The sequence below is a fragment of the Mustelus asterias genome, chromosome 6, assembly GCF_964213995.1.
Source record: "Mustelus asterias chromosome 6, sMusAst1.hap1.1, whole genome shotgun sequence".
Lineage (NCBI taxonomy): Eukaryota > Metazoa > Chordata > Chondrichthyes > Carcharhiniformes > Triakidae > Mustelus > Mustelus asterias.
This window is the reverse complement of record NC_135806.1, coordinates 64,371,206-64,398,365: the sequence shown is the minus strand read 5'-3', so window position 1 is coordinate 64,398,365 and position 27,160 is coordinate 64,371,206. Positions and strand designations below refer to the sequence as shown.

The 27,160-nt window shown below is 42.5% G+C and overlaps 1 protein-coding gene across 10 annotated transcripts in view; it reads right to left on the bottom strand.

Moving 5' to 3' along the window:
• agtpbp1 (ATP/GTP binding carboxypeptidase 1) overlaps positions 1 to 27,160 on the bottom strand; it is a 239,741-nt gene that overhangs the window by 199,411 nt on the left and 13,170 nt on the right. For all 10 annotated transcript variants that reach the window (XM_078214458.1, XM_078214452.1, XM_078214454.1 and 7 more), the window contains exons 2-3: positions 17,851 to 17,923; positions 5,082 to 5,203 (exon numbers count right to left, since the gene is read on the bottom strand). In XM_078214458.1, coding sequence (XP_078070584.1) covers positions 5,082 to 5,203; positions 17,851 to 17,882 — 154 coding nt within the window. In that variant the 5' untranslated portion in view covers positions 17,883 to 17,923. The remainder of the gene's footprint in view (positions 1 to 5,081; positions 5,204 to 17,850; positions 17,924 to 27,160) is intronic.

Sequence of the window (27,160 nt, the reverse complement as noted above, 5' to 3'; positions counted from 1 at the left end):
GTGTAATGGATAACATGTTGGCATGGATAGAAGACTGGAAACAGAGTAGGCACAGATGGGTCATTTTCTGCTAGCAAGATGTAACGAGTCACGTACTACAGGGATCAGTGCTTGGGCCTCAACTTCTTACAATTTATACAAATGATTTGAATGAAGGTATGGTTACTAAATTTGCTGATAATACAAAGATAAATTGGAAAGTAGGCTGTGAAGATAACATTCGGAGCTTCAGAGGGATAGCGATAGGTCAAATGAGTGGGCAAAGATCTAGAAAATGGAGTACAATGAAGAAAAATGTGAATGTCCCTTGGAAGAATAAAAAAAGCATATTATCTAAAGGGGGAAATATTATAGAGCTCCAAGATGCAGAGGGATCTGCATGTCCTAGTCCATGAATCACAAAAAATTAGTATGCAGGTACAGCAAGTAACTTGGAAAGGTAAGAGAATGTTATTGTTTATGCAAGGGGAATAGAATACAAAAGGTAGGGAGGTTATGCTTCAAGTTATGCAGAACTTTGGTGAGACCACATCTGAAGTAGTTTACAATTTTGGTCACTTTATTTAAAGAAGGCCATAAAAGCATTGGAAGCAGTTCAGATAAGGTTTACTAGACTAATATCTAGAATGAGAAGGTTGTCTTATGAGGAAAGATTGGACTGTCGAGGCTAGTATCCATTAGAAAATGAAAACATACAAGATCCTGAGGGATCTTTACAGGGTGGGGCGTGGAAAGGATTTTCCCTTTTGTAGGAAAATTTAGAACTAGGATTCAAATTTGTCCAATTGGAACAGAGATGAAGAGCAATTCTTTCTCTCAGAGGTGGCTAGTTTTTGGAACGCGCTTCCTCAAAACATGGTGGAAGCAGAATCTTTGAACATTTTAAAAACATAGCTAGATAGCTTGTTGATATGCAAGAGGGTGAAAGGTTATCAAGAGTAGATGAGAATGTGCAGTTGAGGTTGCAATCAGATCAGCCATGATGTGATTGAATGGCGAAGGAGGCTGGAGGGGTCTATCCTATTCCCGCTCATAATTTGTATGCTCGTGTACCAACATCTTCTCACCATTTTGTACAAAATGTGTAGATATGCAACCCATATCCAGTTATTTCAATTGCATTAAGTGGGTTTTGCTGCATTTATCTTCTTTTCTATGAATTAATTTTTATTTCTAACTTTAAAATTTAAAAAATTTTCAGAACTAAAAGTTATGGTGCGATTACATAATTAATGGTGCAATTAAGACAGATTTCAAACTTACCAGCACACGAGTGGTCCATATGTTAATCAGTAGTGGTAGTTTATATACGTTTCAAAAATTGTAAATTCAAATTCTTTTGTTTCTGATGTCAGGAGCTATGCATAACTATTATCACATTTCTCCTTTGGAGCTACAGCAAATTATATTTCTATGGTGTATCTAATATAGAAAATCATTCCTGGCGTTTCACAGAGGGGAAAACAGAAAACAAAAATTGTCCAATGATAAACACACAACTAAAAATCCAAGCACCCATATATCTATAGTTCAGAGTTCTGCCACCGTGGAAAGCATCTTCACAGGCCACAGATTTAACAAGTAGACTTCATAGTCTTCTGGGCATACTGATATACTTTTCGGTACCAGAGAGAAACTATAGCTTAGATTTTGAATATTGCTGAAAAGAGAGACTCTGCCAAAGCTTTTTATCTGGCACTCGTCAGAAGAAGCACAAGAATGACAAATTTCGAATAATCATGACAATTTATTATAAGGGAGAAGGGTAGTTGGGTTAGCAGATCAACTCTGACTGGCCTAGGCATTGCCATGGAGAAAGCAGCAGGGAACTATGGCTTCCTCGAGCTTAGTTAATTCAAAAAAGGTGAGAACTTGAACACATTCCTTTCGTTTGCACAGCACAGATCACTTTTTTGTAATTCATTTTTTACAGGATGTGGGTGTCGCTGACTTGACCAGCATTTATTGCCCATCTCTAATTGGCCTCAAAAAGATGTGCTTGTGAGGGAGGTGGGGGGGGTTCCACGATTTTGACCCAGCAACTGTGAAGGAACAGCAATATACTTCCAAGTCAGGAAGGTGAGTGCACCTGCAGGACAGATTCCGTGGGATGGTCCCTTCTAGATGGTAAGGGTTGTGGGGTTAGAAGGTGTTGCCAAAGGAGCCTTGGTGAGTTCCTACAGTGCATCTTGTAGATGGTACACACTGCTGGCATTATTTGCTGGTGGTGGAATATTTGTGGATCGGGTACCAATCAATCAGGCTGCATTGTCCTGGATGGTATCAAGTTTCTCGTGTGTTGTTGGAGCTACACTCATCCAGGAAAGTGGAAAATATTCCATCACTTCTGATTTGTACCTTGTAAATGATGCACAGGCTTTGGGGAGTCAGGAGGCGAGTTATTGGTCCCTGACCTGCTTTTGTCACCATGGTATTTACATGGCTGGTCCAGATGAGTTTCAGTAGAAACCTCCAGGAAGAAGATAGTGGGTGATTCAGCAATGGAAACAATTACAAAATTTGCTGTTGACACTAAGTGGGAGCCTCTGCCAATCGCTCAAATTTCTCCTATGCCTCCATTATTATCCCTGTCACTTTTCCTTGAGCTACATTGGCAAACACCCTCCCTTTGCTCCATGCTTAATGCTCCATCAACTTCCCCTAGGCTGATTGCCAAATACACCCCATTCTCAAGTTGTTTCACTCCTCCAAACCCTTCTAATATTTGCTTCCCAAAAAAGTTTTGACTGCTTCTAAAATTCAATTCCATAGAATCATAGAAATACTACACTGCAGAAGGAGGCCATGTGGCCCATACTGATCTATCTTTTTATCTTATCTAGGCCCTATCCCCATAACGCCACATAGTTACCACACTAATCCCCCTAACCTACACAACCTGGTATACTAAGGGGTAATTTAGCATGGCCAATCCCCCTAACTGCACATCTTTGGACCTTGGGAGCAAACCGGAGCACCCGGAGGAAACCCACGCAGGCATGGGAGAATGTGCAAACTCCACACAGTCACCGGAGGCTGGAATTGAAGCCGAGTCCCTAGCGCTGTGAGGCACTTAGTAAAAATCAAATTAAACGGAGGACAACGCTATCTATTTGGTTCCACCTTTCCTTCTATATCCCACAGATGTTACAAATTAGAAAATCTCCCTCTCAAGAAATTAACATTTAGTATTGAGTTGGCTTCAAAATTAAACTCGTGTTTTGGAGACTCCTCTCTCCATTCACAGCTGCTTCACAGCTCCAGGGTCCCGGGTTCGATTCCCGGCTCGGGTCACTGTCTGTGTGGAGTTTGCACATTCTCCTCGTGTCTGCGTGGGTTTCCTCCGGGTGCTCCGGTTTCCTCCCACAGTCCAAAGATGTGCGGGTTAGGTTGATTGGCCAGGTTAAAAATTGCCCCTTAGAGTCCTGGGATGCGTAGGTTAGAGGGATTAGCGGGTAAATTTGTGGGGATAGGGCCTGGGTGGGATTGTGGTCGGTGCAGACTCGATGGGCCGAATGGCCTCCTTCTGCACTGTAGGGTTTCTATGATTACATACAACAACCATCCCTCACCCCATTTCCTTACTGATATTCCCCATCCCGTCTCTCCTCCACTCAACATAATACATTTTCTAAAACTTATAGAAAACAAAACAAAGGCCAGCAGTTGTTTCGTCAGTAGACTATAATTCTGTGTACACACACACACACACACACACACACACACACACACACCTTAAATATAAACTTCAGTAAGCTTTTGAAATATATATTTTAAAAACTAAGCAGAAAGGGCTGGACACTAGAAAACAAAATTCATTGGAACAGGTAGTGATGCATCCTGGGAAATTAGTTATATGGCAAAAAGATTGCACATTCCAATCTGAGCTAATTGAATCACAGCTCTGGGTAAAGTGACCTGGGCCAAGCCCTTTTGTTTTACAGGCACTTAAGGTCTATAAGTAAAACCTTTAATGAAGGCATTTAAAGACGCAAGTGCTAAATCAAATCATTTTGCGTTTATCACTGAGAAAAAGAAACTGACAACAGAAAAAAAAAATCAGTCAGCGTTGTGGTTTTTGAGGCAAAGCCAATCAGTGGCCGGACAATACAAAATTGTCACCTGTAATTGCACTGACCATTTTCTTGATAAATGCCAATACTGGAATTTAAAATGGAAAGAAGACATGTAAAAGTATGATAACAAGAAGCAAAATTTTGGAGACAAGAAGTGCACAGACGTGATAAAAATATGGTCCAATTCACAATTGTTACTTACATTAATTTTTTTAGAAAATGGCTTGACTGCTTAGTCAATCTGAGTACAGATATTCTCCGAAAAAAAACCATAAGGCAGCAACAACTGGAGTAATGTCCTCTGTAGCTCAAATAAAATAAAGTACCAGAAAAATTTTAAACCCACCCCAGAATTTATAACAGAATCTCACCTAGGTAATGCAACAAGAAAATCTGAACAGAAAACACAATGCTGTCACATGAAGGATAACAGGACTGATTGAGCCAAAAGTCTACCCCCATGTTTTTATTTGTATATAACCTATAGCAGTCATTGCAAGACAATAAATTTTATTGTTGACAAAAGGGAGATGGGTAAAACTTGAGACCTGATCCTCACAAAAACAAGATAATAAATATAAAAATTTAAATAAAGGTAAACACCAATGGAGTTGTGGTACAAATAGTCATACCTGCAGAATCATATACCTTGAAATTAAATCCAAGTTCGGACTCATTCCAAACTTCATCAAGCTAGCCTGCACATGGAAATCCAACCATATTCAAGATATACCTTCCGTTCTTTGTACAAAATCATAATGGCAATTCAATGATAACTCAAGAAGCCAACGTATTATAAAGAGACTAGCATATCCCTCACTTTCTTCCACAAGTCCTAACCTATAGTATGGAAACTATGGTCAGCAGTTAGTGCATGCAGTGTTTATGGAATTAGATATCATGTGTCTGCTTTTGGGGAAATCCCAACTATTTTAGTCAAACATAAACAGTATTTCATTTATTTAAACATTAAAGACTACAATTATGAAGATCTTGCATAATTACCTTGAGTTTGAACCAAATGAAGAAGCTTGGAAGTGATGTGACGGGCATTCTCCACATCTTGCAATGTTGACTCCAAACTGATCTTCTCCAACTGGCCAAGCAGCCCAAGGATGCGGGCATTCCTGAAAAGAAAGCAAAATATTTCAATTGGAATCCACCAAAAATGCATTTATATTTTTGGTTTTCTTAGAGTAAGGGTTAGGCAGATTTCAAAGTTAATTTCATTACATAGAATTCCAGCTGGCTCCTTTACACATATACATTGAAAAATTAATTATCATCACAACCAGTAATAATGGGTCCCACTTTAACTCAGTGTAAAATAGATGTGTTTGAGTGGGTAAAAAAAAACAGGTCTAAAATGCCAAAGGGTGATTTAAAATATTTACAATGTTGGAATGCTGCATTATTTCATTGCTACCAGGTGATGTTTTGACTGTATATGCTTTTGAAGCTTGCGACTGGTTTTTAGTAGCACATTTCATGTATAAAACACAAAGTAACCTGGGATCTCTTTCCCTTTCTAGCCATGGCAATTTCAATTTAGAACTTTTTTTAGACTGCCATGCTTATAAAACACAGCATTTATTTGTAATTACTGTACATCTCATCTTGTCCGGGGCTCTCGTCCTCCATTTTCCGATAGTATTGCTTTTATCCAATTACACAGGAATCAGTAACTGATTGTTTCTTAAAATATAACAGATCACTAAACAAGGATAATCCAATCATCATATTTCTGTGAAAAGTAACAAACACCAATGGAAATGAAAACTACGACTCTGTTGTTGTGAGATCACAAAGGCAAAGTTACATCACAAAGCACCTTCAGCTGATTATTTTGGACTATGAATATCAAAATAATAATTTAAATTTGTTTTCTTAAATCTACTACATATTATAAACAAAATGATTCATAAGCAGCTGTAAATGAGACATGTGGTGCTATTCCAGAGTTTTTCATCAATTATTTCAAGGGATGAAGAAAACATTGCAGAGGCAATATTTAATCTAAGTGAATAAGTTAGGGATGGGGGTTAACCGAATGAGCCAAATGGATTTTTCTTTTCAATATTATTCTCTGTTCAATGTGTCTCACAGGTAGCTTTGTTATGGTCCATATAAAATGGGCTTCTTTTTAAATTATTGGAACATAAGAAATAGAATCTGGAAAAGGCCATTTGGCCCTTCAAGCCCACTTACCATTCAACAAGATCATGGTTGGTATTCTATCTCAACTCCACTTTCATGCACGATCCCACATCATTCAATTCCCTTGGTAAGTAAAAAATCCCTTGACCTGTGTCATGTATACATACAACAACTGAAAATCCACAGCATTTTGGAGTAGAGGCTTCGAAGATTCACAACCCTTTGTAAATGAAGTAGTTTTTCCTCATCTAGTACCAAACGGCTGATCCCTTATTCTGGGACTGTGACCATGTATTCTCGATCCCCCAGCCAGGAGAAACATTTTCTCAGCATTTACGTTGTCAAGCCACTCAAGAATTTGAAAGATTTCAATTCGATCACCTCTCATTCTTTTAAATACCAAGGATTAGTGGGGCGGTACAGTGGCAGAGTGGTTAGTACTGCTGCCTCACAGCACCAGAAACCTGGGTTTGATTCCCGGCTTGGGTCACTGTCTGTGTGGAGTTTGCACGTTCTCCCCATGTCTGCGTGGGTTTCCTCTGGTTTCCTCCCACAGTCCAAAGACGTGAGGGTTAGGTGGATTGGCCATGCAAAATTGACCCTTAGTGTCAGGGGGACTAGCTAGGGTAAATGCATGGAGTTATGGGGATAGGGCCTGGGTGAGATTGTGGTTGGTGCAGACTTGATGGATCTTCTGCACTGTATGATTCTATGATTATAGGCCCAGTTTACTCAATTTCCCATTTGATAATCCCTTCATCCCAGGAACCAATCTAGTGAGTCTTCATTACACTTCCTCTAGGGCAAGTATGTCCTTCCTTAGGTAGGGTGTTAGGGGCTGTTATGATAGTTTTTAAATAAAACAAGAAAACTATTGTTCCTCTCAAATAACCAAACAAAGTAACAGAGTGGTTTCAAGATGATCTTTACTATAGGACCCTGAATGACCATTCAGGGCATTCAGTGTGAAAATTTCAGAAATACAAAGGCAATTAAAGACTCAGCTTTGATTACAAGTAATTAGCAAATATCAATAACAGAATATTAGTTATCACTATCCAATCATAGTAATGGTTACATCATGCATACATAAGGGTATGATGTCCAATTAAAACTTATGCATGTTATATCATCAAGAAATGATAACGATAATCTGTGACCAATGATATCTCAACCTCCCTTTCCATTCTTCTTTGTTCTAATGGACAGACATGAACTGCAGCTGCACACCATTCGATTAGATAGTCCTTGAGCCTTACTTAATTCAACACCTGTCATTTGTACATAGCTTTCCCTGTGTGACTGAGGTTCAGCTTGCAGCTTATGTGATGTTTAAACTTGTGATTTTTAACCCTTTCAAGAGAGACTGGATTTACACACATTACCCCCAGGTGTGGACTCACAAATGTATCAGGATTTCCCCAACTTTTCTAGCCGCAGGACAGTTTGTAACCTCAAGAGCATTGAGGAACCCAAACATTCCTATCATGTTGAAGACACTTTTTGTTGTTGTGATATAGGTGAAAGTACAGAAACCAAATGTATGTAGCGACATTCGCTAGCTACACAGCATGCGCATGGCCCCCCTGCCCCATAACCCCCTCATATCAGCCTGTGGCTCCTTTCCATAGCACCAATATCACAACAAAATAAAGCGTCTTCCGCAGAACCCCTGGAAGCCTCTCACAGAACCCCAGGATTCTGCGGAATCCAGTTTGAGAAATCCTGCCCTATATAATTGTAGTAAAACTTCTTCACTCTTGTATACTCAAGAAAGAGCAGGAGAGGGGATAACTCAGAGGCAGGCAGCCACACCTGAAAGAGTGGAAGACCTAGAGACAGACCACAGTTTCTCAAAAAGCTACCTAATCCATGGCACAGATTGGACTAACCACATTCTGAGAAAAGTGTGACGTCACAGGAAAATGAGTAGTTGACTGGTTGGTGAGTATTTTCTCATTTACCTTTCAAAACTCAGATAATTTTAGTATTGTAAAGTTTTATTAGTAGTATGGTTTACGAAATATAGTAAAGTTTATTGGATTGTTTGGTATCTCCTATTTATCTTAATTAGGGAATTTCAGTCAAGGTGAGTAGAACATTTATTGAAATAACAATAAGCACAGGCAGGGTAGAGAGATCAATTAAAAATTAATCAGTAAAATAATTAAACAACATAAAGATGGCAAAGTAGGCGATGTGTGGCGGCTGCAGAATGTGGGAGCTCATGGACACATGGGCGACCCAAAGTAAACACCTGCACTAAGCTGCAGGAGCTTTGGCTCAGAGTCATGAGCTGGAAGCTGAACTTCAGACATTGCAACACCTCAGGGAAGAGGGAAGTTACCTGGACACTTTGTTCCCAGACTGTCGCTAAGGTGGTCCCTTAGGACAGTGTCATCTGATTTGGCCCATGGTCAGGGACAAGGGGGTGTGAATGCGAGGTGAGGCACTTATGGGACCTAGTATGTAGAAGGAAGGACCATCAGCCTTTGAAATTGTCCATTAAGTTCAAAGTTCTTGCAGCCTCTATGAACAGAGGTGGGGTGCAGTGTGGTGAGCAAACTGACTACGGTACAGAAAGACATTGCTTTTCAGTGAGGGTGGGCTTAACGTGAAATTTTGTGTAATCCTTCCAATCAGTAACTGAAAATTCAAATATCTTTTTGATTTGATTTTTTATTGACACATGTATTAGTACACAGTGAAAAGAGTTGTTTCTTGCGCGCAATACAGAAAAAGCATACCGTACATAGAGAAGGAAAGGAGAGTGCAGAATGTGGTGTTACAGTCATAGCTAGAATGTAGAGAAAAATCAACTTGACACGAGGTAGGTCCATTCAAAAGTCTGATGACAGCAGGGAAGAAGCTGCTCGAGTCAGTTGGTATGTGTCCTCAAACTTTTGTATCTTTTTCCCCAACGGAAGAAGGTGGAAGAGAGAATGTTTGGGGTGCGTGGGGTCCTTAATTATGCTGGCTACTTTTCCAAGGCAGCAGGAAGAGTAGAAGGTCAATGGATGGGAGGCTGGTTTGTCTGATGGACTGGGCTTCGTTCACGACCCTTTGTAGTTTCTAATGGTCTTGACCAAAGCAGGAGCCATACCAAGCTGTGAAATAACCAGAAAGAATGCTTTCTATGGTGCATCTGTAAAGATTGATGAGAGTCGTAGCGGACATGCCAAATTTCCTTAGCCTCCTGAAAAAGTAGGGATGTTGGTGGGCTTTCTTAACTATAGTGCCAGCATGGAGGGACCAGGTTGTTGGTAATCTGGACAGCTAAAAACCTGAAGCTCCAGACCATTTCTACTTCGTCCCCATTGATGTAGACAGAGGCAGTCCTCCACTACACTTCCTGAAGTCGATAACTATCTACTTCGTTTTATTGATATTGAGGGATAGATTGTCATCGCACCAGTTCACCAGATTCTCTATCTCTTTCCTGTATTCCATCTTATCATTGTTTGAGATCTGACCCACTATGGTGGTGTCATCAGCAAACTTGAAATTCGAGTTCTAGGGGAATTTGGCCACACAGTCATAGGTGTATAAGGAGTATAGTAAGGGGCTGAGGACATAGCCTTGTGGGGCACTGGTGTTGAGGATGATTGTGAAGGTGGCGTTGTTGCCCATCCTTACTGATTGCAGTCTGTGGGTTAGGAAGTCTAGGATTCAGTTGCAGAGGGAGAAGCCAAGCCCCAGATTAGAGTTTGGAGATGAGTTTCATAGGAATAATGGTTTTCAAGGCTGAGCTGTAGTCAATAAATAGCAGTCTGACATAGGTGTCTTTGTTATCTAGGTGTTCCAGGGTTGAGTGCAGGGCCAGAGAGATGGCATGGCGTCTGCTGTGGACCTGTTGCGGCGAACTGTTATAGATGCAGGCAATCTGGGAGGCTGGAACTGATTCATGCCATGACTAACCTTTTGAAGCACTTCATAATGATGGATGTGGGAGCCACCAGACGATCATTAAGGCTCACTGCCTGGCTTTTCTTTGGTACCGGGATGATGGTCATCTTCTTGAAGCAGATAGGAACCTCAGATTCTTGTAAAGAGAGGTTGAAGATGTCTGAGAATATCCCTTCCAGCTGGTCCATGAAGGATCCGAGTGCTCGTCCAGGTACCCGACCCGGGCCAGTCGCTTTCTGTGAGTTGACCCTCGAGAAGGCTGCTCTGACATCTGCAATGGTGGCCTTAGATACAGGTTCGTCCGAGGCTTCCAGGTAGAGCGTGTGTCCTCACTGACCTCTTGCTCAAAAAAGGCATAGAATAGAAACTCATCAGGGAGGGGTGCACTGGTGCCAGCGATTTTACATGCCTTCATCTTATAGCCTGTTACGTCTTGCAGATCTTGCCATAGTCAGAGGGGGTCCATGCGGCTCGCCTGGGACTCTAGCTTGGATGTGGAGATGCCGGCGTTGGACTGGGGTAAACACAGTAAGAGTTTTAACAACATCAGGTTAAAGTCTAACAGGTTTATTTGGTAGCAAATGCCATTAGCTTTCGGAGCGCTGCTCCTTCGTCAGATGGAGTGGAAATCTGCTCTCAAACAGGGCACAGAGACACAAAATCAAGTTACAGAATACTGATTAGAATGCGAATCTCTACAGCCAACCAGGTCTTAAAGATACAGACAATGTGAGTGGAGGGAGCATTAAGCACACGTTAAAGAGATGTGTATTGTCTCCATACAGGACAGCCAGTGAGATTCTGCAAGTTCAACTTGTCGGACTACACACTTCAACCAGATGAAATCGAAGTTCTCAGCCGAGGGCTCAATTTTTGCCCCACCACCAAAATAGACCCCATCAGTCTCGCAGCAGACACAGAGGAATTCATCAGGCGAATGAGGCTGTGGGAGTTCTTCCACAAACCCCAAGAGGCCAACAGCGAACACAATGAGACAGCCAATGAACCGGAGCAGCCGACAGAGAGATCGGCAGTGCAACCGAAGAGGAAAGAGTCGAATTGGACTCCTCCGGAAGGCTGCTGCCCTCGACTTGACATGTATGCCCAAGCCATCAGGAGGTGCGTCAACACCAAATTCATCAGCCGCACTCACAAGACAGCACCGAACATCACCCAAGCACAATGCAGCGCCATCCACGCTCTCAAGACCAACCGCAACATTGTCATTAAACCAGCAGACAAAGGAGGGGCCATCGTCATACTGAACAGAACGGATTACTGCAAAGAAGTGTACCGACAACTGAAGAACGAGGAACACTACAGACAGTTATCCACAGATCCGACCAAAGAACACACCCGTCAACTCAACACTCTGATCAAGACCTTTGATCCAGACATTCAGAGCACCCTCCGTGCTCTCATCCCACATACTCCCCGTGTTGGAGATCTCTACTGCCTCCCGAAGCTACACAAGGCAAACACACCCGACCGTCCCATCGTATCGGACAATGGGACCCTGTGCGAGAACCTCTCTGGCTATGTCGAGGGCATCCTGAAACCCATTGTACAAAGAACCCCCAACTTTTGTCGCGACACTACGGACTTCCTACAGAAACTCAACACACATGGAGCAGTTGAACCAGGAGCACTCCTCGTCACAATGGATGTCTCGGCACTCTACACCAGCATCCCCCACGATGATGGCATTTCTGCAACTGCCTCAGTACTCAACGCCGACAACTGCCAGTTTCCAGATGCAATTTTACAACTCATCCGCTTCATCCTGGACCACAATGTCTTCACCTTCAACAACCAGTTCTTCATCCAGATACACGGAACAGCCATGGGGACCAAATTCGCACCTCAATATGCCAACATCTTCATGCACAGGTTCGAGCAAGACTTCTTCACCACACAGGACCTTCAACCAATGCTATACACTAGATACATCGATGACATTTTCTTCCTTTGGAGTCATGGTGAACAGTCACTGAAACAACTATATGATGACATCAACAAGTTCCATCCCACCATCAGACTCACCGTGGACTACTCTCCGGAATCGGTTGCATTTTTGGACACACGCATCTCCATTAAGGACGGTCACCTCAGCACCTCACTGTACCGCAAGCCCACGGATAACCTCACGATGCTCCACTTCTCCAGCTTTCACCCTAAACACATTAAAGAAGCCGTCCCCTACGGACAAGCCCACCGTATACACAGGATCTGCTCGGAGGAGGAGGATCGCAACAGACACCTCCAGACGCTGAAAGATGCCCTCATAAGAACAGGATATAGCGCTCGACTCATCGATCGACAGTTCCAACGCGCCACAGCGAAAAACCATGCCGACCTCCTCAGAAGACAAACACGGGACACGGTGGACAGAGTACCCTTCGTCGTCCAGTACTTCCCCGGAGCGGAGAAGCTACGGCATCTCCTCCGGAGCCTTCAACAGGTCATTGATGAAGACGAACATCTCGCCAAGGCCATCCCCACACCCCCACTTCTTGCCTTCAAACAACTGCACAACCTCAAACAGACCATTGTCCGCAGCAAACTACCCAGCCTTCAGGAGAATAGTGACCACGACACCACACAACCCTGCCACAGCAACCTTTGCAAGACGTGCCGGATCATCGACACAGATGCCATCATCTCACGTGAGAACACCATCTACCAGGTACACAGTACCTATTCTTGCAACTCGGCCAACGTTGTCTACCTGATACGCTGCAGGAAAGGATGTCCCGAGACATGGTACATTGGGGAAACCATGCAAACGCTACGACAACGGATGAATGAACACCGCTCGACAATCACCAGGCAAGACTGTTCTCTTCCCATGGGGGAGCGCTTCAGCGGTCATGGGCATTTAGCCTCTGATCTTCAGGAAAGCGTTCTCCAAGGTGGCCTTCACGACACACGACAGCACAGAGTCGCTGAGCAGAAACTGATAGCCAAGTTCCGCACACATGAGGATGGCCTAAACCAGGATGTTGGGTTTATGTCACACTATCAGTAACCCCCCACAGCTTGCCTCCTGGACTTGCAGAATCCCACTGGCTGTCCTGTCTGGAGACAATACACATCTGTTTAACCTATGCTTAATGCTCCCTCCACTCACATTGTCTGTATCTTTAAGACCTGGTTGGCTGTAGGGATTTGCATTCTAATCAGTATTCTGTAACTTGATTTTGTGTCTCTGTGCCCTGTTTGAGAGCAGAATTCCACTCCATCTGACGAAGGAGCAGCGCTCCGAAAGCTAATGGTATTTGCTACCAAATAAACCTGTTGGACTTTAACCTGGTGTTGTTAAAACTCTTACTCTAGCTTGGTCCAGTACTGTCTTTTGGCATTTTTGATGAATCCCCTTAGATCGTATCTGGCTTTCTTGTATAGTAAGAAGTTTAACAACACCAGGTTAAAGTCCAACAGGTTTATTTGGTAGCAAAAGCCACAAGCTTTCGGAGCCTTAAGCTCCTTCTTCAGGTGAATGGGAATTCTGTTCACAAACAGGGCATGTAAAGACACAAACCATTATTCTGTAAATTGAGTTTGTGTCTTTATATGCCCTGTTTGTGAACAGAATTCCCACTCACCTGAAGAAGGAGCTTAAGGCTCCGAAAGCTTGTGGCTTTTGCTACCAAATAAACCTGTTGGACTTTAACCTGGTGTTGTTAAACTTCTTACTGTGTTTACCCCAGTCCAACGCCGGCATCTCCACATCATTTCTTGTATAGGTCAGGGTCGCCTGACTTGAACGCCTGAGACCTGAATTTTATCAAGCAGTGGATATCCCTGTTCATCCCCCACGGTTGGGGGAAACAAAGAATTGCTTCTTTGGCACAGACTTCTACACACTTACTAATGAAGTCGGTTACTATAGTTCAGGCTGGTCAGAGTTTTTAAATACTGACCAGTCTACTGACTCGAAGCAGTCCTGTAGGAGATCATTCAATTCCTCAGACCAACATTGCACAACTTTCTTTGACGGATTCTCCGATTTCAGTTTTTGCTTGCAAGCCAGGAGCAGGAGCACAGCCTTCTGGTCTGATTTGCCAAAGTGTGGGCGGGCGATAGAGCGGTAGGAATGTTTGATATTTGTGTGGCAGTGGTCTAGGACGTTTGGGCCTCTGGTGGAGCAGGAGACGTGTTGGTGATATTTTGGTAGGATGCTCTTGAGCTTGGCCTGATTTAAGTCCTTGGCCACAATGAACATGGCCTCAGGATGTTTCGTCTCAAGGCTATTTGTAATGGTGTATATTTCATTCAGCGTGGTCTTCATGTTCGCGTGGGGTGGGATGTAAACTGCTGTCAGGATAACAGAGGTGAACTCCCGCGGAAGGTAGTAGGGGCGGCATTTTAGCGTCAGGTATTCTAGGTGACTGTCTCTGTGGAGCTTGCATATTCTCCCCGTGTCTGTGGGGGTTTCCTCTGGGTGTTTCCACCCACAGTCTAAAGATGTGCACGTTAGCTGGATTGACCATGATAAATTGCTCCATTGTGTCCCAAAATGTGTAGGTTAGGGGGATTAGTGGGGTTAAAACGTGGGGTTACGGGGATAGGGTCTGGGTAAGATGCTCTATTGGAGAGTCAGTGCAGACTCAATGGGCCGAATGGCCTCCTTTTGTACTGTAGGGATTTTATGATCAAGAACTTAGAAGGACAAGGACAGCAGACGCATGGGACACTACCACCCGCAAAATCCCCCTCCAAGTCACACACCATCCTGACTTGGAAAATATCACTGTTGCTGGGTCACAATCCTGGAATGTCCATCCCCAGCAATGCTGCATGTGGACTACAGCAGTTCAAAACGACAGCTCACTACCATCTTTTCAAGAGCAATCAGGGATGGACAATGAAAAAATCAGGCCTTGCCATGATGCTCACGGCCCATGAAAGAATTTTTACAAATTAATTTCTAATTTCCAACTGTTAGGTGGGAACTAATTATTAGTTGTGCCTGACTAATTGCTCTCTTGATTTATTAATCTCTACACGAGTACTAGGCAGTATTTTAAGCTAGATTTTGATAGGTTAATTAAATACAAATCTGTTAATCAATACTGCAGAATCATTTATGGGATGTGGGCATCAATGGCTATGCTAGCATTTATTGCCCAAGCCTAGACGCCCTTGAGAAGGTGGTGATGAGCTGCCTTCTTGAACCACAGCAGTCCCTCAAGTGTTGGTACACCCACAGTGCTGTTAGGGAGGGAGTTCCCTGATTCTGACCCAGTGACAGTGAGGGAACGGCGAAATATTTCCAAGTCAGAATGGTGAGTGACTTGGAGGAAACCTCCAGGTAGTGGTGTTCCCAAGTAATTTCTTCCCTAAACCTCTTCACTAATTGGTAGAGCAATTTATGGCTAAAATTTGTATTAATTTGCTTAAAGGGACTTGAGAACTGCTGTTCACATTGTCATGACTGAACAGAGCTAGAAGCCATGTTCAGATCATTTTACTTCCTTTGGCATGGTGTTATGGTCAGTAGGAAAGCAAGAGCATTAGAGGGCATTGCAGTCTATAAATTATGCAACATTCACAGAAATAAGCAATGCTTCAGATTGTTTGCCAGATCCTCTTAGAACCTAGACAATCTTCCTTGGTAAATTTTAACCCTTAAAGAGTTTTTACGAAGCCAAATGCTAGGCAAATTATTGAATACAGGCCCAAGTCATTAACCAAAAAACAACTCTGGTCCCAATCATTTCCAATCGACTGGTATTATCATTGCACCGCGACAAAACCAACCTGCAGTCTTCTTTAAATGATAGAACATCACAGCAGACTTTCTAATGGAGAATACACCGGAATTGATTTCCCCTCATACTGCGAGAGAATTGAAACTCAATAATTAACACAAAACCAGAAGAATGTTCTGATTGCACACTTACTAGTTAGACTGCTCTGCACCAAAACAACTGGGTGCAAAGTGTGCATGCAATATTACTCCACAATATTTTTAAAAACACAACAGTGATCACAATTCAAAAGTCCATCATTACCTTTGGGACATCTTGCGTTGTGAAAGGTGTTTTTCATAAAAACAAATACTTTACCTCAAAAATAATTTATGTTAAATTATTCCAGATGGTATTACACAACTGGTCAGCACTTGTTGGACAATGCTGAGTGTGCTAAAAATTACACTGACAGATGATTTATCAGTCAGGCTGACAATGTGGCTCACCTGTGTTTGCTGGAAGCTACACTTTCCGTCCAGGCATTGCACCTTTTATGAATTAAGCAAAAGAGCTCCCTGATGCATTCTCTTTGGCAACACCTCGATTTTTTTTAAAAATCGGACTCTGACCTTCTAAAAACCTAAGTTATTGCCAGAGTCAGCCCTGCTTGGGACATGCACCTTCCTTTTTTTAATACTATGAGCTCTTGGGGCCGGCAGCTTCCACCCCATTTTTCACATCCGTTGTGACACTGCAGAAAAATCAGAAAATTCCGCCCACTGTCACAGAGGAAGCTGCCATGGCAGTGCTGGATATTGAACCCACAATGGAGGAGATTAGCAAAGCTGTTGACTCACTTGCCATTGGCAAAGCTCCAGGTGTTGTTACTATACCAACCATCAAGCACTGGAAACCAGCATGCCTGCAGTACCTGCACAAACTTCTCTGTCGCTGCTAAAGTGAACAGTGCCCTTAAAATATGCATGATGCCTTATTGTGACCCTGCACAAGAATAAGGGCAAACACAGTACAATTGCAACAACTATTGAAGCTGTTAAGCACTGTGGGGAAGTATTTGAGCATGTTGGCCTTGTCAGACTGCAGATCTTGGCTGAATACATCTACCCTGAGAGTCCCCGTGGAAGATCTGCAATTGACTCAATCCTTTCAGTCCAGCAACTGCAACAGAAATGCCATTATCACAGGAGGCCACTATATACTTGACCTCACTAGGTCATTCAAACATGTGAGTAAAGGTGGTCTATTTATGCTGCTCAAAACATCTGTTCACCAAAACGGCTCAATGTGATCTCTTCTTTCCTTGCAATATGATGGGTAAGGTCAGCTACGATGGGGTAGCACAAGAACCCTTTTGAATTCGCAGTGGGGTCAGAAAGGATTGTATTCTGGCACTAACACTCTTTGGCATATACCTTTCTTTGCTACTGTCATATGTATCCAGATCATCCACAGAAGGCCGTTTAGCCTTGTTTGCTTGAGAACTAAGACAAAAGATGCTGTTAAGTCCTCATCAGAAAGTTGCTCTACATTGACAATGTTGCACTCACATTCCATAATCAAGAAACATCTGCAGCAGCAAAGCGACAGACCCGCTTATGCCTATAAAGAGTTTAGCTTGCAACCGTCATAATTTTGCCCTCTACACCCTGGCATCAGTTTGGTAAACGTCTGTTGTATCCCCTTGAAAGTCAATATATCTTTCCTGAGTGAGGTGCACTACAAAGAACAGTTATAGATCTTGGTCAGATTCTATAACTGGAGCCAAGACAAACAGAGTTGAGGTACAGATTAGCCATGGCCTAATTGAATGGCGAACAAGCTTGAAATGCTGAAGAGTCTACCCGTTCCTATGATGGTAGTATTCCCAAGAAGAATTCTGTGACTAAAACAGGTATGTGTAAACAATCCCTCCAGTTTTAAGTACAGGAGCATAGCAAGAGCAAAGCAACTTTTGATACCATTAAGACTATCAAATCTGTCTTTCGTCTACTCACCCTTTTTCTGTTGGCACTTTGACTTTATTCATTTTGGCTTAAATTCCTCTTTCACTTTGTCATTTCAAACAATCTGAAATTTAAAAAAATTCAAAAAATTAAAATATAATTTAAGAGTTTTTAAAACTTAAAAAAAACAAGGATATGAGAGGATATGTACTCTTTTTCATGTGCTCTCCTCCAGCTCATTGCTGGAAGGTAAAGTTGATAGTTCGTTTCCACTATGAATATCACGCTTGGGCTCGTCAACAAAAAGGTTGGGAAGTGACCAAATGAACAGTCCTCTGCCTCCCCCTCATTTTAATGGTGGATATACCTGGTTTCCACACACTGCTTGTAACCAGCAATTCATTCACTGAGCTTACTAGCCTGATGCTCTTTGATACAATATGCTCAAATTTCAGTGCATTCACCAGTCATGAACTGTTTGATGTGCACAAGCCCTATTATGTTACAACTCATAGGAAGCTGTAGGTAAAGCCAAATGGATTCAAAATATATTATTAATGCAACTGATTGCTGACAAGTATTACAGCTAAGATTCTGCAATATAGTTGATCATAATGACTTACATTGTGTCTCTGTCAGAATGGAGGGAATAACAAATCATTAAATTATAATAGACATCTGAAAAAATTAGGAGAGCTCCTGGATACAAAGTTGCTTAAGAGGAAAGCAAACTCTATGATGTTAGGAATGGGTTAACTGCAACCTCCCACTTTAGACCTCATTTGTATGTTAGTTGATTAATAGTACTCACTGGGATTATAAAGGGGCTACAGGTGGCACTGGGTGTTGGATGTATATGTGAAGTTGAATCAGAAAATGAAGTGAGTTTACAAAGAAGCAGGACTTGTGTTTCCTTTACAGGACTGAACTGAGGGGCTCAAACATATAAAAAAGGTACTTTTAGGAAGTACTTTATTTTCCTCATATAATTTTTGCAGATAAGGATCCAGAATCAGTCCTGCCTGTAGCTAGTGAGATTATCTCAGCCAGTGCAGCAGCAGCAGGGGTACGACAAGTGGTCTCAGCACCACTAGATTTGAAATATTATTTGGGATTCTCATCCAAATCAATCACCAATAATCCCCTTTGGCAAAGCTAGAAAAGGACAAGATGACGATCAAGCTTAACTGTTATGTCCACCACAGTTGAACAGCCCGTCAATCACCTCAGGACTCTATTACATTAAAAGGTGTGCTATAAATGCAAGTTGATGTCAAGGCTCACACATTTAAATTGGCCAGTGGCAGGAGGTATTGACAGCAAGGGAAGATAACTCCAGCACTTGTACTACCATCAAAAGAGATGGAGTACAGGAACGAAAGAGAGAATCTGGTGAACTGGTGCGACGACAATAATCTCTCCCTCAATGTCAACAAAATGAAGGAGGAGTTATCAACTTCAGGAAGCGTAGCGGAGGACATGTCTACATCAATGGGGACAAAGGTCGTGAGCTTCAGGTTTTAGAGGCCCGGATCACCAACAACCTATCCTGGTCGCTCCATGCCAATGCTATAGTTAAAAAAGCCCAACTATGCCTCTACTTTCTCAGGAGACTAAGGAAATTTGGCATGTCCGCTATGCCTCTCACCAACTTTAACAGATGCACCATAGAAAGCATTCTTTCTGGTTGTATCACAGCTTGGTACGGCTCCTGCTCTGTCCAAGACCTCAAGAAACTACAAAGGGTTGTGAATGTCACTCAGTCCATCACTCAAACCAGCCTCCCATCCATTGACACCGTCTGCACTTCTCGCCGCCTCGGAAAAGCAGCCAGCATAATCAAAGATCCCACACACCCCGGACTTATTCTCTTCCACCATCTTCCGTCAGGGAAAAAGATACAAAAGACTGAGGACACATACGAACCGACTTAAGAACAGTTTGTTCCCTGCTGCCATCAGACTTTTGAATGGACCTACCTCGCATTCAGTTGATCTTTCTCTACACCCTAGCTATGACTGTAGCACTACATTCTGCACTCCTTTCCTTCTCTATGAACGGTAAGATTTGTCTGTATAGTTTGCAAGAAACAATACTTTTCACTGTATACTAATACATGTGACAAAAATAAATCAAGTCACCATCGAGTTGCTTCTACTTCCTCTTCTGTTGCCCTGGTTGAGATTGCCTCACTCCCTCAAGACAGGATTGATTACAAATGCTTGTCTGCAAGAATTGGCACACAATGTGGAAACATTTATCCACTTGAAAATGAAGACTTCATTTCACGTGGCAAGCTGCTTGATTGAACATTTTTTCTGTAATAAGATATGTTTCCCCTTTCTCCTTGCAACAAATACTTGAGGATAACGCCAGTTAAGGCCTTTAAACCCGAGTGAAGGGAAAATAAAACCCCTTGACAGAAACAAGAAGGGCATATCTTCTATTCAAAATACCCACCTCATGTTTTTAAGTACAGTCATAAATATATAGCACAAACTAGTGTCTTCATTGTGGCATCCATGGATTTCCCCACAGAATTCATCCTTCTTTGCAGTATACAGAAACAAAACATGAATGTATTTCTCTAAATTACCTATAATTGCAGCAATCATTTACAGCGCAAGTTTATAAATGCTTGGAAAGTTTTTGTGCCAATGTAGATTGATTTCTGGAATACAGGTAAAGAATTGAGGCAATGTTGAATCTTCTACCACGGGTGTGATTTCCAGTCTTAATTGTTTAAAATTATTAACTGACATAAAAAGCTGCTCCATAGTTAACTCTCTGCTTCACTTTAAAATAGTCCAAAAATGTGTGGATTAGGTTGATTGGCTACTGAACTTGCTCCTTAGTGTCAGGGGGACTAGCAGGGTAAATAGATTACGGATAAACATGATTCAATTACAATTTTGACTTTCCTGCCTCTTCCTTGCAACTTCAAAGGGTACCAAAGATGCTGATTTATCAACACTTCTCAAATCACCATACCGCAACTTGCGTGGGGGCAGTCTCCTGGAACTCAGCAAGCCATATTACCGGTAAATAAGAGTTAGGGCACAGTCATTCCCCCAGATTTAGTATGATCGGTAAAGTTAAGGAAGTGTAATTTTCTTTTCTAAGCAAGGGGCAAAACATAGAATTCAAAGCGTCTGAAAAATAGAGCAGATTGCAGTAGTGTGTCTTTCTACAGCTCAGGTTCAGTTCGGCTAATCCATAATTTATTCCCTGATCATGTTTTACTTCCATTATCCACTGTCTAAGAGATTACAATAAGAGTCAAGCCACATCCAACAAGATAAATACAACAAGGGTTTCTGTTCAACTCTTGGGCTTCTATACAATATTAATGTGTGGATATTCAGTGGAGCTCTTCTCACTTTCAGGCACAAGTACAACATAACAATCTAGTTTAAATGTCTAAAGAGCTAACAGATAGACTATGATTGCGTACTTAGTGTGCATTTCCTGGGTGTCAGCTGTATTAAGGATATTTTGTTGAGTGTACATGACTATTTGTGATTGATCACAAGATCATCACTAAAACTGAAAGCAGTTTAATGAATTATTCATCCACTTAGACAATAAATTATTTCACTTCTAAAATATAATGCATCCCAATATTTATTAAATATAAGCGATTGGAAATTCAATAACTTCATATTCATTGTCAACATTTGCAACAATTCTTTAAGTCTCAGATTTGTCCACTTTCAATGAGTCATCCAATCTCTTGTTTCTCACAGAAACTTGATTATTTTGACTCTTGCCTTCCCATTTCCCTTTATTCCACTCAACTTACAATTCTTGTAGGAGTTGGAAGCGCTTATATTCATTATATCTCTATATAAATTTCCCTCAACTTCAACCTACCTATGCCAAGAAATATTTCTGTATTTTAAAAAACACCCGTTGCATCTATTGTTCTCCTGACATAATTACTAGGGGAGGGGGCTTACATTTTTCTTGCTGTCCCTATTCTTTAGTCACCTTTTACAGTGGGTTGGATTCACTTGGCCTTATGTGGTCTCAGCCACTGATTGAAAAACTAGCAGCGAACCCGTGTCAGTTCCATTGTGAAGCCCAAAGGCAATTGGTGCCCTTTATGCATTGAGTGCCTGATAATAAAGGTCCACTTTCCTAGGAGGCTGCCAGCAAAAATCCGACAGTATTTGCTGGGCAACACTTAGGAGACCCGGGAAAGCTATGTGGCTCTCATTTAATCCCTGAACCACTACTGAACTGTGGTGAGCTCAGTGATAATGGGTGTCAATTGGCTCATTAGTTAGCCTATTTTACATCATGGGCCGGCAACCCAGAATCGCATTACAGCCCTTTTCGTCCTTCAACTTAATTGGTAGGTTTTGCCACTACCGAGAGACTGACGTGGGGCTTCCCTTGCAATGAAATGATCCAATTACCATGGTTCCCATGCAACAGGCTGCATTTGGATCAGTAATGCTCCTGATATTCTGTCATTACTGCTCCAGAATCAAAAGGCTAAAAGATGCAAAACTGACCATACTTACAAACAAGAAATCATATGGTACAGTTCAAGCCACAAGGGGAAAGGATTTAGGTGTGATAATGACTCTGGTGTACCATGCCAAGGTTTCTACATATTCTATTGCATAATAAATAAGTATTCTGGATAGAATTCTGCAAAGCATCAACCAGAAAAATCAGAATTCTTACTCTCCTAAAGTTGTTTACAGAGATGTAGGTCTGTCCATGGGGAATTTGCACATTTTCCCAGTGTCTGCAAGGGTTTCCTCTGGGTGCTTCAGTTTTCTCCCACAGGCCAAAGATATTTAGGTTAGATGGATTGGCCATGGTAAATACACGGGGTTACAGGGCGGGGGGGGATGGGCCTGGGTAAAATGCTCTTTCGGAGAGTCAGTGCAGTCTCAATGGACCGAATGGCCTCCTTCTGCACTATAGGGATTCTATGGATTATAAGGTACTTGCTGGGGAAGGAAAAAAGGCAAAAGGCCTTTAGGAGTGGAGAATAACTTTGAACTGGTCCCTGGTGAATAAAGTATCCACTTAAAGGACAGCATATAGTCAACGTTTCGGATCACGAGGGATCTTTTCTGTAGTTTAATTGCCGGCTGAATAATAGTTAATGTTGTTTATTGGTGCAAGTCTTAACGTGAAATTTTATGTAATCCTTTCAATCAGTAACTGAAAATTCAATTTTTTTTTAAAGTTTGATTTGCCACATGTATCAACATACAGTGAAAAGTGTTTTTCTTGTGCGCTATATAGATAATGCATACCATATATTGAGAAGGAAAGGAGAGAATGCAGAATGTAGTGTTACAGTCGTAGCTAGGGTGTAGAGAAAGATCAACTTAATGCAAGGTAGGTCCATTCAAAAGTCTGATGGCAGCAGGGAAGAAGCTGTTCTTAAGTGGGTTGGTATGTGTCCTCAGACTTTTGTATCATTTTCCTGATGGAAGAAGGTGGAAGAGAGTATGTCCAGGGTGCGTTGGGTCCTTAATTATGCTGGCTGCATTTCCGAGGCAGCGGCAGGTGTAGACAGTGTCAATGGGTGGGAGGCTGGTTTCACTGATGGACTGGGCTTCGTTCATGACCCTTTGTAGTTTCTTGCAGTCTTGGGCAGAGCAGGGAGCCATACCAAGCTGTGAAAAACCAGAAAGAATGTTTTCTATGGTGCACCTGTAAAAGGTTGGTGAGTACTGTAGCAGATATGCCAAATTTGCTTAGTCTTCAGAGAAAGTAGAGGCATTGGTGGGCTTTCTTAACTATAGTGTCAGCATGGAGAGACCAGGACAGGTTGTTGGTGATCTGGACCCTGACAAACTTGAAGCTCTCGACCATTTTTACTTTGTCCCCATTGATGTAGACAGGCACATGTGCTCCACTATGCTTCCCGAGGTCGATGACTATCTCCTTTATTTTGTTGACATCGAGGGAGAGATCCGACCCACTACGGTGGTGTCATCAGCAAACTTGAAAATCGAGTTGAAGGAGAATTTGATAACACACTCAGATCTCTCAGGAAGCAGGGTTTCCCAAAGATGTGCGGGTTAGGTTGATTGGCCATGCTAAAATTGCCCTTAGTGTCCTGGGATGTGTAGGTTAGAGGGATTAGCGGGTAAAATATGTAGGAATATGGGGGTAGGGCCTAGGTGGGATTGTGGTCGGTGCAGACTCGATGGGCCGAATGGCCTCTTTCTGTACTGTAGGGTTTCTATCTATCTTCTATCAAACCTTTTGAGCTGCTGAACCCCTAGTGACCTCCCAAGTGCATCAGGGAACCCCAAGTATTCTCATAATGTTGGCGCATCTTTTTTTGCCACGAAATAGGTATGAACAAAGAACAAAGAACAGTACAGCACAGGAAACAGGCCCTTCGGCCCTCCAAGCCTGTGCCGCTCCTTGGTCCAACTAGACCAATCGTTTGTATCCCTCCATTCCCAGGCTGCTCATGTGACTATCCAGGCAAGTCTTAAACGATGTCAGCGTGCCTGCCTCCACCACCCTACTTGGCAGCGCATTCCAGGCCCCCACCACCCTCTGTGTAAAAAACGTCCCTCTGATGTCTGAGTTATACTTCGCCCCTCTCAGCTTGAGCCCGTGATCCCTCGTGATCGTCACCTCCGACCTGGGAAAAAGCTTCCCACTGTTCACCCTATCTATACCCTTCATAATCTTGTATACCTCTATTAGATCTCCCCTCATTCTCCGTCTTTCCAAGGAGAACAACCCCAGTCTACCCAATCTCTCCTCATAGCTAAGACCCTCCATACCAGGCAACATCCTGGTAAACCTTCTCTGCACTCTCTCCAATGCCTCCATGTCCTTCTGGTAGTGCGGCGACCAGAACTGGACGCAGTACTCCAAATGTGGCTAACCAGCGTTCTATACAGCTGCATATAGAAATCAAATGTAAACAAATCTTTTCCAGCACTATCCATGCTTATATTAGCAATTAGGAAGAGGCACACAGTCACAAATACATTAACCAGCTAAATGGCTACCTCATGTTAACATCTGGCCAAACCACCCTCCCATGGCCCCCGAACATTGACCCCTGGAAGTAGTACCCACTTAGATTATCCATTCCTAAAAGTTGTGGTAGAAGATAAATATTTACATCTTAGCAAATACACAAGTTTAATTATTAGTGTCACAATTAGGCTTACATTAACACTGCAATGAAGTTACTGTGAAAATCCCCTGGTCGCCACACTCCGGCTCCTGTTCAGGTACACTGAGGGAGAATTTAGCATGGCCAATGCACCTAACCAGCATGTCTTTCAGACTGTGGGAGGAAACTAGAGCACCCATAGGAAACCATGCAGACACAGGGAGAACATGCAGGCTCCGCACAGTGATCCAAGCCAGGAACAGAACCCAGGTCCCTGGCACTGAGGCAACAGTGCTAAACACAATGCCATTGTGTTGCCCGTGAAGGGGGAGCAAGAGAGAGAGAAGGGACTGCAGGCAAGAGAGAAAGAGCAAAATGGTGAGGGGGGGGGGGAAGGAGAGAGAGAGAGCGAGGGGGGGGGGGGGGAGAGAGAATGGGCATGGGGCGGGGGGGTGGGGAACACGACACCGCACGTGCACACCTCCCTCAGGAGGTCCACTCTGGGTGGATCCCTACTTTGGAAGCCTCCACCCCACTCCAAAGATCACCCTGGATGGCCCCTCCACTCCAAGGCCCAATCTGGACAGCCCCCCCCCCCCCTGCTCGGAAGGCCGTTCTGGACTCTGGCTTCTTTGATTCTGCAGCATTTTTCAAATTTTACAAATATGCCTATCTTGCCACAGACCCCCTGGATTTTGCAGACCCCAGTTTGGGAACCCCTGCTGTAGGAGATCATAACAGTTTCAACATGCACTATAAAGCAACAACTTTCTATACTGAGAACAACAACTTGAGTCATCTCTATTATATTTTGAATACAACCAAAGGTAAATGATTTTTTCCCCCTCCGCCTGATAAATAGCTAAAATTAAGATTAAAATTAAACCAATTAAGGGTGGAACCCAGTTGGCTTCATGCTGCACACATGTTCATAGAATGATCATAGAATCTCTACAGTACAGAGGGCGGTCATTCGGCCCATCGAGTCTGCACCAACCACAATCCCACCCAGGCCCTATTCCCGTAATCCCACATATTTACCCTGCTAATCCTCCTGACACTAGGGTCAATTTAGTGTGGCCAATCAACCTAACCCGCACATCTTTGGACTGTTGTCATGGTTATGATTACCGAGACTAGATTTTAATTCCAGGTTTATTAATTGAGCTTAAATTCCACCAGCTACCCTGGTGAGATTTGAACCCTGTCCCAGAGCAATACCTGTGCTTCTGGATTACCACTGCATTGGTCAAAAGCCTCTGTCAGTACGCTAACTGTCCTCTCTGGAGAGATGTAACCAAGTGACAAAGTGGAGGTCTATTAAAAATGCAAGAGACTTGTTCTTTAACTGTCTCAGGTCAGATTCAGAAATGGTTCTTGGTGTTGATCAAATTGTTTCTTTGCAAGTAAATACTTGTGGATTCAAAAACATGCTAAGTTTACATTTCTCACATGCATCAACTTTTATGTTTATAGTCAACTGCATCATATCCGAAATGGCTTAACAATCACATGGGGCCCTTTCAGGAAGATGTTTAAAATGTATATGCTTAAAGTATCAGCAAGTCTGAGCTAACTTCCAGCAAGCTCATCAGTAGAAATGCAAATAACTATTCTTGTGTCTTCAATCGCAATTTAGATATGACTAGTCTTTATTCAGATACCTTTTGATCCAGAACATATACTGCAGATTTTGTCAGTATTTTCAGTTCAGTTCCTGGAATCCATACTTGGGCTCGATGAGAGTCACATATCATATTACATTGTTGAAGGTTTATAAAAGACTTTCATCTAAAAGCCAATATCGCGTTGCGTTCACTGCAAGAAACACAATCTACAGAAGGTATTTTAACCTTTTGTTGACTGATTGTGTCTTTAATGGTTTTCTTAGTGTTTATAGCATCCATGTCTAGTTATCTTACAGAACAACAAATAAATAAAAGGTCATGTTGAACGGGTTACGTGAAGGATGGGTGCAGACTTGTGTGGAATATAATGACTGGTATGGGTGGATCAAACTACCTGCTTCTGTGTAGTAACTTCTCCTAGCAGCAATAGTTTTGTGGACAAGAAAACAATGAGTATCCTACATAGTTTCCAATGCTCAAGGAACACTCAGTAATTTCCTGGCATAATTTCACTCAGTTCATAAGAGATTCAATCCGCTTATGGAAACCACCTTTTTGCTTGGGGTTTTGCATATAGATTCCATACTAATTATAAAGACCAAATTTTAACATTCAC